Source organism: Canis lupus, chromosome 14 (assembly GCF_011100685.1).
Source record: "Canis lupus familiaris isolate Mischka breed German Shepherd chromosome 14, alternate assembly UU_Cfam_GSD_1.0, whole genome shotgun sequence".
In the NCBI taxonomy this organism is placed as follows: domain Eukaryota; kingdom Metazoa; phylum Chordata; class Mammalia; order Carnivora; family Canidae; genus Canis; species Canis lupus.
In genome coordinates, this window is record NC_049235.1 from 27,383,480 (window position 1) to 27,402,353 (window position 18,874).

General features: G+C 41.2%; 1 protein-coding gene across 1 annotated transcript in view; it reads left to right on the forward strand.

Annotated features, from left to right (window-relative positions):
- The first annotated feature begins 1,673 nt into the window (after window positions 1-1,673).
- Window positions 1,674-18,874, forward strand: part of SCIN (scinderin) — a 77,671-nt gene continuing 60,470 nt past the window's right edge. Inside the window, exons 1-3 of the mRNA XM_038556959.1 lie at window positions 1,674-1,975; window positions 8,877-9,031; window positions 13,856-14,017. Of these exons, the coding sequence (XP_038412887.1) occupies window positions 1,777-1,975; window positions 8,877-9,031; window positions 13,856-14,017 (516 nt within the window). The 5' untranslated portion in view covers window positions 1,674-1,776. The remainder of the gene's footprint in view (window positions 1,976-8,876; window positions 9,032-13,855; window positions 14,018-18,874) is intronic.

Consider the following 18,874-nt stretch of genomic DNA (forward strand, 5'->3'; position numbering starts at 1 on the left):
ACCAAGAGATGTAGGCAGGAATTGATGTACCATAGCCCACCACTGCAGAACAATAAAGAGTAATGACTGCTTTCATAATTATCACCACTATCATCAAAACCATTTAATTCCAATCCCTCCAGCGATTATATTTCTAGGAATCTAACTCACAGTTATAATAATGCATGAGTAGAAAAAAGTACATTAAACATGATGTTTATAACATTGTATTAGCAAAAGATAGAAAACATTTAAATGTCTATGAACTTGGTCAGATGAAGCTACAGTACATTTTAAGATGATATTTCTATTTACCACAGAGTAAAGAAGGCAGCTCTAGGAGCATTGTGTATTAATATATATTGATATATTGTTTCAGAACAGTGTGCATAGTACCATTTCTATTAGAGAAAAAAATAACTATATTATCTATATTCTTGTAGATAAAAGAGTGTTTTTGGAAAAATACAGAAGAAGTTGATAACTTAGCTGCTTCTGGGGAAAGCAACTGGGTGGCAGGTGAAATGGAAGTTAATTTTTGTATTTCACAACTTTGTGCTTTTGAATTTTTTCCCATAGTCACCTAATATCTACACACAAACATAAATTAATCAAGGAAAAATTGACTTATACATTATTAGTGACCTTTTGGGGACTCTTGTAATTTGAGAAACAGTAAAAGAAAATGCACATGCATAAAAATCAGTTTTCTTAATCTTCAGATCCTGAGCGATTTGCTTTTTCAGTAACAAAATCCTTTGCCATACCAGCTTCGGTTAAAAGAATGCAAAGTAAAGAGTAAAATTCCACATGAATGGTATAGTGCTGCCAAAGCAAAAACTGTAGGGTGAACAATGAGAACTCAGCCGCTTGAAGCCAGGTACCAGTAACTCACAAGGCAAACTGCGCCTATTAGCACAGACCCTATGCAGCTCGAGAATACCCCAGGAGGAGGGCTCGTTTTTTTTTCAGAAACCTTCCAGGCCAAAGAAAGCAGGTGGCAAAGAGCTTAACCACAGCTCCTGAACCCCAGGGCATTTGCGAGAGCTCTGTCCTCTGCATTAGGACCACCAGCCTTCCAGATTTTCACCTTTCCAAGAAACCTGACACGTTTTTCATGGCATTTTCAAATTGCATAGATCAAGACGGAAATTTCGGCTATCAGGAATGGAGAGACCGGCCGGTAAATGAAGGAGTTAGTGATACATAGACAGCCAATTTTCTCTCTTTCTTTTATTTTTATTTAATTTTTATTTTTTTTAAAGATTTTATTTATTTATTCATTAGATACAAACAGAGAGGCAGAGACACAGGCAGAGGGAGAAGCAGGCTCCATGCAGGGAGCCCGACGTGGGACTCGATCCCGCGTCTCCAGGTCACGCTCTGGGCCGAAGGCAGGCGCCAAACCCTGAGCCACCCAGGGATCCCCTCTCTCTTTTTTTTTAAAGAAGGATGCGCCCACCAGAGTTTAAGTTGCTGATCTCCTCCATTTACTGCCAGAAAAGAAATGTCCTTCCTTGGGCTAGGAGGCATTTCCAGGAGTCTCTGTAAGGTCCCTCCGGGTCTCACGGTTTCTGAGCTCGGGACTCTCCGGCTCACTCGGAGCAGGCGTAGGAGTTCGGCCGTCGGCGCGGCGATCCGAGCCCCAAGGCGCCCCCGCCCCCAGCCCCGCCTCCCCGCCGCGCGAGCCCGTATAAAGTCGCGCCGGGCCGGGTCCCTGGCGCAGGTCTCGGCTCGGTCCGACCTCCCGGTCGTCGAGGTCCCGCGCCCTCTCCCGGAGCAGTGCCCGTCGGAGCCATGGCCCAGGGGCTGTACCACGAAGAGTTCGCCAGAGCCGGCAAGCAGGCGGGGCTGCAGGTCTGGCGGGTGGAGAGGCTCGAGCTGGTGCCGGTGCCCGCGAGCGCTCACGGCGACTTCTACGTGGGCGATGCCTACCTGGTGCTGCACACGGCCCAGGCGAGGCGCGGCTTCACCTACCGCCTGCACTTCTGGCTGGGTAAGGGGGCGCAGGCGGGGGGGAGCGCAGGCAGGGGGAGCAGGCAGGGGGAGCGCAGGCGGGGGGCGCAGGCAGGGGGAGCAGGCAGGGGGAGCGCAGGCAGGGGGAGCAGGCAGGGGGAGCAGGCAGGGGTAGCAGGCAGGGGGAGCGCAGGCAGGGGGAGCAGGCAGGGGGAGCGCAGGCAGGGGGAGCGCAGGCGGGGGGAGCGCAGGCGGGGGGGGAGCGCAGGCAGGGGGAGCGAAGGCGAGGGAGAAGCGCTGGCAGGGGGAGTGCAGGAGGGGGCGCAGGCAGGGAGGGCGCAAGCGCGGGGGGGGCGCAGGCGAGGGAGAAGCGCAAGCAGGAGGAGCAGGCAGGGGGAGCGCAGGCGAGGGGCGCAGGCAGGGAGCGCAGGCGGGGGGAGCAAGCCGGGGTCGCGCAGGCGGTGGGGGAGCAGGCAAGGGGACGCAGGCCGGGGGGCGCAGGTGGGGGGGGGCGCAGGCAGGGGCGGCGCAGCCGGGGTGGGGGGCGATGCCTACCTGGTGCTGCACCAGGCCCAGGCGAGCCGGGGCTTCACCTACCGCCTGCACCTCTGGCTGGGTAAGGGGGTGCAGGCGCGGGGGGCTCAGGGGGGTGCGCAGGCCGAGGGACCCCGACGCGCACAGGTCGAGGAGGGGCGAGGCGGCGGGGAGGCTGGGATTCGAAGGCTGGAGGTGGGGTGCGGCGGGGGTGGGGTGGCCTTCTTCGCGCCAGAGTCGGCTCTTGCGGGCGCGCCTGCACGCGGGGCGGGGGACGTGGGGAGCAGCCTGAGCCCGCGGGCTTGGACCTCCGCCGGCCGATCTCGGGGCTTGGAGGCTGGCTCCTCTCGCGTCTCCCCGTTTCACCTCCAGATTGGAAACCCCGCTGCCTCCCCCCTCCCGCTGCTTAGCGCACGCAGGCTGAGGCCGAGCCCCGCTCACCTGCCCGCTCACCTGCCCGCTCACCTGCCGTCCGACAGGTTCAGTCCTGGTTTCCCGGTGGGCGAGGAGACCAAGTCAGACAAGTTGGTAGGCATCCGCCGCAGCTGGCGAGAAGTACCTCCCCACTCCTGCCGCCCTTTTCTCTAATTAATTCATGTTTATTTTTTTGCCCTTGGGCCCCGGCTTCTATTTCTCCACAAATTTCGGCAATTAATGGTCTGGGCGACTTTAAATCAGAATCCACTTGCACCATACTGCTCGCACGTGTGGCTAACAGAATATTCCTGTTGATCGGGATGTTGGCGATCCTGGATGGAAAGGAGAAAAAAAAATAGATATATTCAATATAAATATAATATAAATAGCTTGATATGGCATATTTATTTTTTAGATGAGTTGCTTTACTGTAATCGTATTATTATTATTATTATTATTATTATTATTACTTAGCTATTTGAACAAGGATACAGTGGGAAACAAAACAGCTCCTTCAGGAGTAGTAATTATTTTGGGCTGCACTTGGGCCAGGTTGTCAGAATACTGGGCCTTGTGTGCTCTACTTTTTCCACCTTCTACTTTTACTCGTAAACATCCTGAATGTCCAGCCTCTCCCTGGAAGATCCTGTGCCAGGGGGCACACCCCATCTAACAACGTGCCGATTATTTGAGACTTCTTGCCTTCTTTTAAAACTAGCTTTGCCTCCCTTGGACTTCTGTTTCTTTATTTTTAGCTTTATTCCTGAGCCTGTGGGGAGACCACACAAAACCACACACACACACACACACACACACACACAGTCCTTGAAAAGCCATCATTTTTATTTCTGACATTTTATTTAAAATGGCAGGAAACCTTAAGGAGTGATATTCCCAATGGTAGTGAACACACTACCTGAAACACACTCCAAATGAGAAATACAAAGAGGAAGAAGGATTTTTTATTATAGCGTTTGATATTAAGATTTTGTGCTTACCCTAGCTGAATTCCAGATACATTTTGGCTTCCCAGTGTAGTGTCACTTTTCCTGTTATAGACAGTGATCTATTTATATCTTATACCAGAATTCACTGAAGAAACCTTAATATAAGACCATGTTTATAAATGAATGATGCCAGATAAAATAGTAATGTTCTCAGATTGGCCTTTCTATTCAGAACTTGGATCTAGAATGAATCAAGGTGTCTGAAATGCCCCATTTGTAATTTTGGTGAATTGAGATGTGAAGGGACTTCATATCTTGCTGTAGACAACAGTTAAGTTTGACTTTATCAGAAGACTGCAAGAAGTTTTGAACACAGTTTGTGGGTTTTGTTTATTTTAGGAGGGGGTTTATGCTATAGGTTCTTTCTTATGCAAAGAAACTCGCTTATTAAGCAAATTGTTTTTTAGGACTTACAGATTCACATTAACTCAATTATTCATTTAGTGTTCACCAATTTTGAAAACTGTAATAGAAAATGCTTTGGGCAGAAACACTTTATGACTTTTTTGAGTCTTTTTTTTTTTTTAAAGGATTTTATTTATTTATTTGACAGAGAAAGAGAGTGCACCAGCAGAGGAGTGGTAGGCAGAAGGAGGAGAAGAAGTAGGCTCCCCGCTGAGTAGGAAGCCCCATGTGCCCCCCCACCCCGTGTGGCGACATGGGGTTGGATCCCAGCACCCTGGGATCATGGCCTGAGCAGGAGGCAGACGCTTAAGTAACTGAGCCACCCAGGTGCCCCACACTTCATGATTTTAATGATCTAAAACTGAAGTTAATAGTGTATTAATAAATTAATTCATTCAGTAATTATTGAAAGTGCCCAGCATTGTGTAAGGCGTTTTTGTATATGAATAGTTTATGAATCCTCTCTGAAAGTTTATAATCTCAAAGATACAATAAGATAAAAGGTGATACAACACAGGTAGAACATGCTAGACACTGTGAAAGAGACAGTATCTGCAGTTATGGGGAAGCAGGGGAGTAGAGAAGCTTTGACAGAAAAAAAGAAAAGGAGGGCAATTGGAAGGGATCTTGTCCGAGAGAAAATCTTGGGGAACATGGAAAAGTTTAGCACAAAATGGTCCATGGAGCCGTTAGATGGAATTGTTCTACAGCCCTTCCTACTTTAGTTCCCTGAAGCAAGCTGGATTTCATCCAGAATATTCTAACCTGAGAGCTAAATTTGGATGAATTCATGATGATTAATCAGAGAGACAGATTGAGGAAAAGTTCCAGGGGGGAAGAGTGGAAAGTTTAGGGAGAAAGGCAGTTTAACTAAAGGATCAGTGGGAAGGAAGCTGAAGGGGAGCGACGTTAAAATCAGATTAGGGTAGAAAGGTACATAGGATAAAAATCAAGAAACAGGCCAGGTAAGAGAAGCAAAGGGCACACAAGAAGCAGCAGGACATACGGAGGAGAAGAGGAGAGGAAGGGTCCTCTTTCCTGCTCTCTCTCAAAGGCTTTCCATAATACCTGTGCATATCTCAGATTGTTTCTGTATTATTTTTTTCTTTACAAAGTAAGAAATTGTCGCATTTGACTTACAAGTTGTTGCACTGGTCCTTCCATAAAAACCATTTCAGCTTTGTACCTAGCAGTTTAAAAAGCAGCCACCCTGGGCTGCCCGGGTGGCTCAGAGGTTTAGCGCCACCTGTGGCCCATGGCCTGATCCTGGGGACCTGGGATCGAGTCCCACTTCGGGCTCCCTGCATGGAGCCTGCTTCTTCCTCTGCTTGTGTCTCTGCCTCTCTCGCTCGCTCTTTGTCTCTCATGAATAAATAAAATCTTAAAAAAAAAAAAAAAAGCAGCCACCCTCTACTCCTCATTACTTAGAGCATCATGTCTCTGAGCACAGCTAATAATAAAGCTACTCTGCACATCCTGGACCTGCGCTACAAACACTCACCCTCATTGTTTCTCTTTTCCAGTTTTTAATTTTGCATAAATGTATTTGAGAGCAGTAAACATTTGTGGTATATCTAGTCAATGCTAGGCTCTATCCAAGGCACTGGGAATCCCAAGAACTGGATTACAGCATACAGTGTACAAGTCAGGGAATGTGTAATATACAAGGGCTGGTGAAGATGCTGAGAAATTGGATTTTTATACATTGCTTAAGGGGGAAACGTAAAATGCTACAACCATTATGAAGAAGAGTGATGGTTTCTTAGAAAATTAGACTTGAAACTGCCATATGATCCAGCACTGCATTCATGAGCATTTATTTCAGAGAAATGAAAATTTATGTACGTGTAAAAGTCTACACATGAATTCCACAGTAGCTTAATTTGAATAGACAGAAGTTTGAATCAGCCCAGATACCCTTCCACAGGTGACTGATTTCATCAAATTGTGGCAAATGTATCCCAGAGACTATTACTTAGCAATTAAAAAATTAACTATTGATATACACAACTCTGATGAATCCTCGGGAGATTAGAATGAGTGAAAAAAACTAAAGTCAGGCAGCGCAGGTGGCTCAGCGGTTTAGCGCCGCCTTCAGCCCAGGGCGTGATCCTGGAGACCCGGGATCGAGGCCCACGTCGGGCTCCCTGCATGGAGCCTGCTTCTCCCTCTGCCTGTGTCTCTGCCTCTTTCTCTCTCTGTGTCTCTCATGAATAAATAAATAAGAAATCTTAAAAAAAAAGAGAAGCCAAAAGTTTCCATACTGTTCAGTTCCATTTATATAATATTTTGAAATGATAGAATTTTGGATTTATTGTTATCCGAGTTTTGGGATGGAGTAGGGAGCTGGGTGATGCAGGTGGGAGATATGGTAGTTATAAAATGGCAACATGGGATCCCTGGGTGGCGCAGCGGTTTAGCGCCTGCCTTTGGCCCAGGGTGCGATCCTGGAGACCCAGGATCGAATCCCACGTCGGGCTCCCGGTGCATGGAGCCTGCTTCTCCCTCTGCCTATGTCTCTGCCTCTCTCTCTGTGTGTGACTATCATAAATAAATAAAAATTAAAAAAAAAATAAAATGGCAACATAAGGGATTTTTTTTTTTTTTTTGGTGATAGAACTATACAGTATCTAGACTGGGATGATGAATACATGAGTTTATATGTGATCAAATTTTAGAGAACTAAACACACATAGATGAATACAAATAAAATTGGGGAAATATGAAAAAAAATGAGAGAATTGTATCAGTATCTTGGGTTTTGTATTCTGTGATGTACTGTGCTTATATGCTTGTGCTTTAGTCCACTGTAGCACACCGAAGTGTACCATAGTTTGGAAGATGTTACCAGTGGAGGAGATTTGGTCTGTTGATCTATGTCTCTCCTTCTCCCGATACCATGCTGTCTTAATTACTGTACCTGTAGAGTAAAACCTTAATATCAAATAGAGTTATTCCTTGGAGCTTATTTTTGTCAAGATGTTTTAGCTCTTTCAGGACCTGTGCCTTTTCATATGAGTTTTACAATAAACTTATGTAATCTATAGTCAATCTTCCTATGATTTTTTTTATAGGAATAATGTTAAGCTTGTAGGTCAACTCGGGGAAAATTAACATCTTTGTTATATTGGAACTTACAGTCCATGAACATTATGCTTTTATATTTATTAAGGTCTTTGTTTTTTTTTTATTAACATTCTATAATTTTTAGCAGAGAGATCATGTACCTGTCATCACATCCCCAAAACAATTTTAGGAATTTTGCAGCATATGTACAAATATAATGTATGGCAATATAATATAAAATAACACAAAGAACGTATCATAACTTGAACGAGATCAGTAAAAGACATTGGTAAAAGGCATCAGAAAAAGGAAAATAAGGGTGCCTGGATAACTCAGTTGTTTAAGCATCTGCCTTCCACACAGGTCTTGATCCTGGGGTCCCGGAATCAGCCCACATGAGGCATCAGGCTCCCTGCTCAGCAAGAAATTGGCTTCTCGGTCCCCTTTGCTCCTCCCCCTGCTCCTTCTCTCTTGCCCGCTCACTCTCTCAAATAAATAAATACAATCTTTAAAAAAAGGAAGAGGGAAAATAAATGAGGTCATAAGCAAAATTCATAGAGCAAGTTCATATGTTTCTGAACATTGCTAAAATTGCATCACCATACATGATATCACTGAATTAGATTCTGGTTTTAACATTCAGAGGTTGGTATTGGCTTCTTTAGGGTATTGGCTTCTTTAGGATCTTTTAACTTCTTTAGAGCAGGGATTCTAGTTTATTCATACTGGTATTTCTTGGCCCAGAGCAGTACACAAGCATCAACAAATGAGAGTATAATTTAATTAATTTACTTCTAGGTCATTCATTAATTGCATGCCTGGCCATTTACATCTGTCTAAAGAAATTTGTGTTTCAACTTGTGCTCAAGTAAGAATGTTTTTGTCAAACAATTGTCCTTAACACTTTTGATATTAACTTTGATTTAAACTTCCCTCTTAAAACATCTGTGCAAATCTACATCTGTGTCTTTATTGGTAATCTCATTTACGGATGGGAAGGTGGACAGAATGGCACTAGTGGTCTTTCACATCGCAAAATTGCATATGTATTTTTTTTACTTTGACCCCAACAAGTCACAAAATTGATACTATGTCAAATACTCTTATAGCTAGTGTTTATTTATTTATTTATTTATTTATTTTTGTCCTGAGAAGATAAGTTGCTACACAGGTTCCCTTTGAGAGAGAGGAATATAAAGAAATACAATTCTTTCATTAATGTGGCTGACTCCCTTCAGCTTTGGTGAATACATTCAATTGGGATCTCATGTGAACTGTAGTATTGTTAGGGCTTCTAAACTTCATTAGAGACACAGGCAGAGGGAGAAGCAGGCTCCACGCAGGGAGCCCGATGTGGGACTCAAACTCGGGACTCCAGGATCACGCCCTGGGCCGAAGGCAGACACTCAACCACTGAGCCACCCAGGTGTCCCTGAGCTTTATCTTATCAAAAATTCTGCCTTAATCCTTTTCCTTGCTTGGTAAATGAGGTGCCGTCCTTTGCTGTTTCAGGAAAAGAGTGTACTCAGGATGAAAGCACAGCGGCTGCGATCTTTACCGTTCAGTTGGATGACTATCTGGGCGGCAAGCCAGTGCAGAGTAGAGAGCTGCAGGGCTACGAGTCCACTGATTTTGTTGGCTATTTCAAAGGAGGTCTGAAATACAAGGTAAGCAGCTCTCTTGAACTGTTTCTATTATGACCCCCTTTCTCTTCCTATCCATCTACATCTTCCGTCTTTACAGAATGAAAGTTCATTGAGGGTAGGGCTTATTTTTGTTGTTGTTGTTTTGTTTTGTTTTTGTTTCTGTTTTCTTAATGATATATGCCAGTACCTGCCAGACACATAGTAGGTGCTCAATAAATGTTTGTGGAACATGGGTGTAATATGTGAAATACTCTGACTTGCTTTCATTTAGTAGGTTAATTTTTTTTTAGTAGGTTAATTTTTAATAAAGTTAGGAGCTTGCAATAATTTTGTCACAAGAAAACCCGTTAAAATTTTGTGGAGTTACTTCAGTTAATAAATATTGGCAATTTAGTTATTAATAGTTTTTGTTTATGATATTCTAGAGAACCTCTGAATTTGCCACAAATAACCCAAGACTTGGGAATCTCAGTTATTCTAGAATATCTTAATTCAGTATTTATAACAATTATAATTCCAGTTAATAGAAAGGACTATTCACACATTTCCCAAAAAGTTGGTTTGATCTTGGAAATGATAGAAATAGAAACAAATCATTGAGTTGAATATATATGTGGTTCAGCCTCATAAAGTCGAATATACATACATTGCCAAAAACACAATATATGTGTTTTGGCCTGAAATACTAATCCTCAACTGGCTTTACTTCTGAAAAGGCGAGCAAAAAGAACAAACAAGTTAAATAGTTCTTTCCTTTTAAGGCAACCTTCAGTGAAGGACAGCCTTTTTTTCTGGAATTCCCTCCTGTGAGCCTTGTAGACTGGCCATCCTTCACAATTCCCCTGTTCCCAGGAGTGCCCAGTTAGTTTCAGAAATACCTCCTTAGAGAAACATTTCAGAAGCAATCCTTTTCAAAATCAGACATGCTCCAACAGATGATATGCAGACCCCGCCTCGCCCTTTGAGCATATTAGCTTACTGAAGACTGTAAACCTCAGAGGTAAACTAGACTTCTGAGTATATATGTTAAATCTATTACCATGCCGTGGTTTATTTCTATTTTTACCTGATCAGAGCCTTAGTGAATAGTTTGTGATGCTATTGAGATGAGGATAAATACTTAATAGGTTCTCTTCTCTCGTGAAATCATTTTTTTACTCTAGGCTATGAGCAGTCCCAAATATGAAACTATATATGCCTTCTCATTTTATTTAATTTGCATAAGTTCCTACAGTTTATGTCAAATGATCCTGAAACTTCTTTTATGTCAGTGAAACCAGCATTTTGAATAAGCTGGGTCTTATAGTTACTAAAACCGTGTCCTATTATATCACCCTGGTTATGAACCCATTTCTGCTACATATGACTTGTTTACCTCAGGGCAAGTGTGTAAGCTTTCTGTGCTCAGTTTCCTCAAATGTATAATGGGTGTAACAACAGCTTTCTCATATAGGTGTTGGTAAGGATTAAGGATCAAATTAAATAATAAAATACATAGTGCATATACAGTCGGTAGGAACTTGTGATATTAATCCTTCTGGCTATTAGCAGGACCTCTGAAATCAAACTTCTGGATATATATTTAAAAGTGGATATAAAAGCGATTTTACAGTTATAAGATAATTATAATTATCAACATCAAAATCACTACAAATCAGCATTTTTTTTTGAAAGAAGGTATTTGCGAATGGAGGTCAAATTTATCAGCAAGAAAATTAGTTCACTGTCTTATCACTAGTGACATCGAGCAGATTACAATATGTGCAGTTGCAAAATACTCAATAGGAAATGTGGAAGCAAAGATAATTTGCCACCCAGAAGAGCAAAGACTATATTTTAGTCTTTGAGGCAGTGCGGGGGGAGGGAGAGAAGAGAGAACGAAAGAGAGAGAGAGCAGGGGGAGGGGCAGAGGCAGAAAGAGACAATCTCAAACTCCATGATAACTCCATTATGAGCCTGGAGCCTGACTCGGGGCTTGATCTCACGATCCTCAGATCATGACTGAGATCATGACCTGAGCCAAAATCAAGAGTCAGATGCTTAACTGATTAAGCCACCCGGGTGCCCCAGAATAGCAAAGGCTATGCTCTTGTGTTTAATTTCATGCTTATAAGAATGTGCTAAGCACTTCATGTATATCATCTCATTTCATCAAATGGCACCCCCATGGTGCAGTTTCTATCATTGTCATCCTATTAAGATAAATAAACAAGAGGTGTAAGAAACTATGTAATTTAATAAGGTCTAATATCTGGTATATGACCTGGTGACCATCTGACTTCAGTGCCTAAGCTGGTAATCATACTATGATGCTCTCAATATAAATAAATGGTTCAAATACCAGGATGAATGTTTTCTTTAAGATTACTCTGTGAAACAGAGTATTGTGTATGTTTGGAATGGGCACAGTTTGGCAAAACCTATTACCAAGTCAGCAACAGCCATATTTAGTTATCCTGTGTAAGGGAAAGATTCAGCTAGGCAACATGAACACCATCTTCTTATGTCATTTAATTGATCTGAGGGTTTTTTTTTTAATGGGGTGTTTTAGGGGGTTGAGAGAGTTCTAAAGGATAATTATTTCCCACTACTTCCTTATCTTAAATTTCTTTCCCAAGCTGAGCAAGACCCAGCTCTTAGCCATGATTGTAAATAGCGACCATCAAACATCTAACAGCCAGTAAAACCATGTTTATAGTGTAACTGATAGAGGGTTATCCATCTTGCTTTCATTCTGCCTTGAGAAGGTAGAAAGAGACTGGGAGTTTTTAGGGTTAATTCAAGCACTATTCCAGAAATACTACTATCAAATACAAATGTATATGAAACTTACAGTTTTCTTTTGTGCCTTTTTCACATCAAATATTAAGACAAAATTATTTTTAAATTACTGTTAAATGTTCACAGACTAGATATTACTGATGATTCACTATGTGACAGTAGGTTAAGTATCCTCAGTCTAGTCTGTTTTCTATTTTATGACTTTTTCAGATGACAGTGTTCTTAACTCTGTTTATCAGATCATAATGTACTTATTTTTTTTTAAAGGTGAAATGGCTAAGAGCAGTAGTATATAGATGAAAACTTGTATTTATTTTTATTGTATAATAGTTCATTCATTTATGACAATCTTGATGAAATTATTGATTGAGGAATTATTATATATTTCATAAAATTTATGGTTGGCCTACAGTCAACATTTAGCCTATAGTAATAAAGCCTTTCTATTCATGAGGGTCTTTCTTGGGGAATGGTGGCAATTTAAAGTCCTGGGGAAATTTCAAGAATGTCTTAATGATTACATAGGCAGCTTAACTTCTTTCTTTGGATTTACTCTATATGTTTATGAATAATTTTTAAAAAGTGTTTAATTCATTTATTTGTGAGAGAGCGAGAGCTCAGGGAGAGAAGGTGAGGGAGAGGGACAAGCAGATCCTTCACTGAACACAGAGCCTGACTTGGGGTTCGATCTCATAACCCTGAGATCATGACTTGAGCTGAAACTGAGAGTCAGATGTTTAATCACCTGACCCACCTAGGTGCCCCTATGAATAAATTTGAAAATTGGATCATTTTACAGATTTCCCTATACTGCTAATTTTCTTACCGTATTTTGTAGGAGGCATTGAGCAATAAAAGTGATTTGCTTGCATTGCATCTTTACTATGCACATTACCTCATAATTAATTGTGGAAATTAAGATTATCCTTTCTAACATTTAATTAAAGAAATGATAAAATCTTTAAAGAAAAAAATTTAAAAAGGAAGTGAAAAGGTAAAAGCTGATTTCAAATAAGGCAAGATGTACTTGATACAGTTAATTGTTTTCTTTAGCATTTTTAAATTGAATATAGTTTTATTTTATTTTGTTTTGTTTGGAAATGTGCAACCGAATTCAGGATATAAATACTTAAGCCTGATGAAGAAAGAAAAGAAAGAAAGAGTGAGAGAAAGGGAGGGAGAGGGAGAGGGAGGGAGAGAGAGAGAGGGAGGGAGGGAGAGAGGAAGAGAGAGAGAAAGAGAGAGACTGAAAGAGAAAAGAAACAAAAAAAAATTTTTAAGGTTTTATTTATTCATGAGAGACACACAGAGAGGCAGAGACAGGCAGAGGGAGAAGCAGACTCCCTGCAGGGAGCCTGATGTGGAATTTGATCCCAGAACCCCAGGATCATGACCTGAGCCAAAGGGAGATGCTCAACCACTGAGCTGCCCAGGTGCCCAGAAAATTTTTTTTTATAATGTTAAAATAAAGGTCATTTATAGGATCCACCCACATTTGACTACACTTTGCTCCTTTTCTCTATCCTAACACTGTGTGGAGATGGGAATTTTGGGGTGTCTTGTTCTCTCCTCACTTGCTCTTATTACCTCTGACTCTCTTCTATCCTCCTGTCTTCTTCTTCCCTGGAATCTTGTCTGTCTCTCACTTAATGGTTTTAGAATCATTCATTCCCAAAGGACAAGAGGTACCACTTCTGTTCATTTATGCAGCAGGTTTTATACACTGAAGGTTCTTACTACATACTAAGTTAATTAGTACATACATACACTTAGTACATACACTGTTAATTGAATGATTAAAACAGGAGGAGCAGAAGGCCTTAAAAGAAAAAGAAGTGTTGATTCACCAAGGTATTCTCTTCTGCATAGTAAGTTTTTCACATGCTCTTAGGTAGCTGTTTTATCTTGGCTTGACAGACAGTTCTGGCACATATACCAGACCAGGTATATGTGCCATATACACACATAACCATACCTGGTTTTGTATGTTTTTGCAACTACTTAGAAGCCTTATCTGTTTTGTTTTGTTTTGTTTTTTTTCTTTGTCTTCCTCTTACTGATCAGGCTGGAGGTGTGGCATCTGGATTAAATCATGTTCTCACGAATGACTTGACTGCTAAGAGGCTCCTGCATGTGAAAGGTCGGAGAGTGGTCAGGGCCACGGAAGTTCCTCTCACCTGGGACAGTTTCAACAAGGGCGACTGCTTCATCATTGATCTTGGCACTGTAAGTGTAACATGCAAATGCATACAGCTAAAGGGAAGTGAATTGTCTTCAGGTCAAGTAAGATGTACGTGCCGTGGAAGAGAATCACCTTTTCTACACACGGGGAAGAAGTCTTGTTTATGTGAGAGACAATCATATCATATGACCAATTGGCAAGTGTTTAAATAACACAAAGTGGGACTTCAAAGTTTTTATTTTCTTTGATAGGTTTAGAATGGAGAAGTGATTTAGTTCTTCCTAGCATAGAACACATATTGAATAATTTTTCATACACTGACCCTTCTGTCTGGACAGAGCTTCCGCTGATTATTTTTGTCCTTAATTGGGTGTGGGAAAACATTACTTGAGGGGAAAATTGGTTTCCCCTGAAAGCAAAGTTTCTAGAATTTCAAATGGACCCAAGATGAATCTAAACAGCCCGCCTGAGGGGTTTTTAGGGGATATTTTAGTATTTATATCACACATACACTACACCATACTGTTTCATAAATTTTTATTATTTAAGGGTATTAAAAGAAAAGGCACAAGTACAGATATCAAGTATCATCTTAATAGGTTGGGCAATATCGACTTACATTTTCTTCAAGGAAAAGAGGCCCCTCTAAATTCAGGTATATTATTCTTAATCTTTATTTAATCTTGAAATGAAGTATTGCTTCAAGGTCCTGTGCTAGATTCTGGAAAGTGGGATTTAAGTTGGGTCTTTTAAACTTTGTAAGGTAGAATTAAAATAAAGTAGAAATAAAAGGCATTCCCTACCACTGAGAACCCATGGGCAAAGCAGAGAAAGCAGGAGAGCACAGAGCACATCTGTGTTGCCCTCCCCCTCTTCCTCCTGATCATCATTCTCTCACAGTACGTACATCATCATCCTGCTTGTCGTCAATAATATTTCTGGGCCGAGCATTGTACAGAGACTTGCTCTGACCTGTGCTGCTTCAGGGAGCTGAGGCTTGCACTGGCTGGGGGATCTGCTTCCGGATGCACAGCCAGTGAGCAGTGAAGCCAGGATTAGAGGCCTGGGGAGGTCTGATTCCAACCTGAGTGTTGCATTTTACTGCCTCTTCAGGGGCAGTATTTGGGGGGAAAAGCATCAGACAAAAGCCAAAAGAGTTTATTCCTCATGCCTAGGAAACGGATACTAAGGGTTTTGAAAATGAAGCTACACAGTCAAGGTTCGTTCTGTTAAGGCAATCTTAATTTGGCAACAGCACTGAGATTAAGTGTCCGAAGGTTATAAATCATTTGGAAGATGGCCCCAAGCTATAAACTTTGTGGGTTTCTCTCAGGATACACCTAGAGTTTTATGACTGCTAAAGTATAATTCGACTATCTTGGATCACACCAGGTTGTGTGTGCAGTTGGGATCATAATACTAATAATGCCCAAAGTACAATTCTCCATGTCACACTTAGATATCTGCCCTTACAATGGCAGTATCACAGTCCTGCATCTTGCCATATTTCTTGGAAAAGTTCTTTTTTCCTAGAAATGCTAACCCATTCTCCTAATCGGTTTAAGTCCTGACCCTCAGATGGAGGCAGAAAACATATTGTTCCATCCTTCTGTTGTTCTGCAGCCAACACCATAACTTATACAAATCCATGCCCACACATATCATCAAGCCACACAGTTCCAAAAACACTTACAGCATCCGGAATCTCGCAAGCCTATGCATAATAATTAATTATCTACCTCAACATTCATCTCAACCACTTATATTTTTATAGCCCTTTATCCCTTGATAATGTAACATATAAGATAGTATTTTTCACAGAAAAAAAGAGACTGGTTTTTTTTATCCAAGCTGATTTCAATCTCAGATTCCTGTCTATTAAAGTCGAGTGTTTGATGAGATGATCTTTGGGGCCCCTAAACAGAAGAGACACTTCCTGTTGATAATGTAACTCATCACTGCCATGACTTGAACATATTTCTTTCTTAAAATAACTTTTCATGTGTAATGTAAATTGCTCCACACATGCACTAATCTCTTTAACTACTGTGAATGACTGCCAGTTCAGCTTTCTAACCACCTACTCTTTAATCTTGAGCAAGCCATTAAACTCTCCAAAGCCTTAACTTCCTCATTGTTTTCATCTGCCTCTGATTCTCATGGTATTTCTACCCTTAGCTGACTATGATTCAGTCTCCTCTGACACAGAGTCACATCTGGAAATGACAATTGTCGTAATGGTTTCACAAGAGAAAAAAAGCCTAGAGGGTGTAAGCAAGTCGCTTGCATTAAAATAGGTTTAGTGGTGACCTGGGTCTGATGTGGGGTTTTCTATTCTTAGTTTACTTAACATTCTTTTCACTACCCTAAGCTAACTTGATAGGGTATAAAATGGTATGGCTCTTTAACAGAGTATCTTGCAACAGTTTCAGAATTTGCTCAATTCAGAATTATGTCTAATCTAGCTTAAAATCTTCCAAATGTAGTATTGTTAATGAAGTATTGAGCTTCCACAATGGCTTAGATAGTTGGGTGCTACGGTAGGCAGATTGTAGTTCCACTGACATATCGTCTTCCCGTAGGTGATGTCTGCCATGGGAGTATGACCCATAAATACAAACTCATATGTTAGGGACAGAGCCTTGATTTTGAGATTCTAGGACATTTATCTTCTTAATAGTAAATCACCTTTATTTTATATAATTACCTTTAATGACTTTTTAAGTTGTCTCCTGCTCTAATGCCTGGTTAGAGACATTTGGAATGATTTTGTTGCAGAGATAGTTGATTATCTCTTATGTTATAGAAGTATACTGTACCATAAAGGGATACCCTGGTAGGATTCAAGCAGTCTTCATACACTTTGATTTATTCACATGATCTCTTTGTGTGTTACTAACCTTTAACCAGTTGGTATGTTGTCAATAATTTCTAAATGGTGATAAGATCTTGCAATTACCTTGGAGACTTTATTTTTGGGGTGTGACACAGTAAACAGAGAAGGATATGAGACCAAAATTTTCTCTGCCAGAATATTTCGGTAGCAGTTATTGGGTTATGTAATAACCAAATTCTGCATCAGAGAGTAAGAAAAGAAGCCATTGCAATTTCTTCAAGTTTGTTTTATTATCCAGGTATGAAAAAAGTAGGTCAGACATCAAAGTTCTCTTCCAACTAGTGCCAGCTGGCCCAAACTAAGGTTATGGATATAACCTAGATCCTATATTTTGATTGTGTTTGAGGAAGTCAACTTTTTTGATCAACAATCACTCTCATTAATATGATATGTCATATACCTTTGAAACATATGCTGTTATAGGATTTTTTTAAAAATATTTTATTTATTTATTCATGAAAGACACGCAGAGAGGGGCAGAGACACAGGCAGAGGGAGAAGCAGGCTCCATGCAGGCAGCCTGACGTGGGACTCGATCCCGGGACTCCAGGATCACGCCCTGGGCCGAAGGCAGGTGCCAAACCACTGATCCACCCAGGGATTCCCTGTTATAGGATTTGAAAATAAAGTCAATATCTCCTAGATAGGACCCTGTAACCACCTCAATTAAAAGTATGAGATTATAAAATTAACCATTTAATCACTTTGAAAATAAGAAATCATCAACATTTTAGAGGATGATTTGGATAAGCTATCTTAGTTTAGTGTATTCTCAGAAAATAATACGGAACATGGCTCAATCTTAGCAATTTGGAATTTACCAAATCTTTGAAGTGATTTTGAGCAGTGTATTTTAATGTTGGTTGAATTTATTGATAATCATTTTCTCACTATTTTTAAAGCTATGAGGTAGTTGAGGTAGTGTGGAAATGACTAACAAAGTCACCTCAAAATATAATGCAGCAAAGCCATCAGTAACTACAGAATGTGAGTGATAATAGAGTCAAGAAGCTCAAAGTTTGGGATGTAGAGCTCTTTTAGAAATATGTGTCCGAGCCACCACTAGTGGAGGGTTGGATTTCACAGGAGGAGGGATTTTTGTGGTGAGTTACTAATTGCGCTGTTGGGCATGTTCCGTTTCCTTGTTAACTTGTTTGGTCAGTTATGCAGCTTTGCCCCACTCACTTTGCTATTTATAACCTATAGCCCCCTCTCTCATTGTTCCCTGCTTTGAAAACAGCAATCTATACTTCCTCATTTGCATGTTGGTCTGCAACCCACGTTTCCTGACTTTCACTCCCACCCTTACTTTGCATCTGTCCATCCTATGGCAGCAATGCCTTCTGCTAGATCCAGTGGACACTTGGTTCATTATTTGCTCCATTCTTGTGCTGCAATTGACATTATTTATTATTCCTTTTACTTCAGGCTCACTCCTCCCCTGGCTTTCTGTTTTTCCTCCCTTTCAAGCCATTCTTTCTCATTCTTCTCGCATGGTCTGCCCACCTCCTCAAGTTTGTTTATTTTTTTAAGGATTCCACTTTTGATCATTGTCTCTTTATACATTCTTTCTGAGCAAATTTACTCTTCACCCAAAACTTGAACTACTCACCCATCAGTAAATCTTAATTTTATAGTCTCACTCTGACCTCTTGCCTGAGCTCTGTCAGTGTTTCCGACTACCTCCCAGATATTTCTTGTGTGTATCACAAGAACCTCAAACTCAACAATAAAAATGGAACTCATCAACTTCATGCTCTCATTCCTAGAAGTCATCGAGATGACTTCTCCCAAGGGCTGCCCATTCAGTCCGTTGCTAGACCTACTCTCTTCCTCAGGTCATCATGGTTTTGCTTTGCATACATTGTTTCATCTGCGGAGAATCTACTCCTGCTCTGTATCGCTTCTTTGGTATGCATCTGATAATCCTCTCCTTAAATATTCAACTCTGATACTGCTTTTTTTATGATGTGTTCCTTGGCCTCTTCCTCCCTCCTTCCCCTGT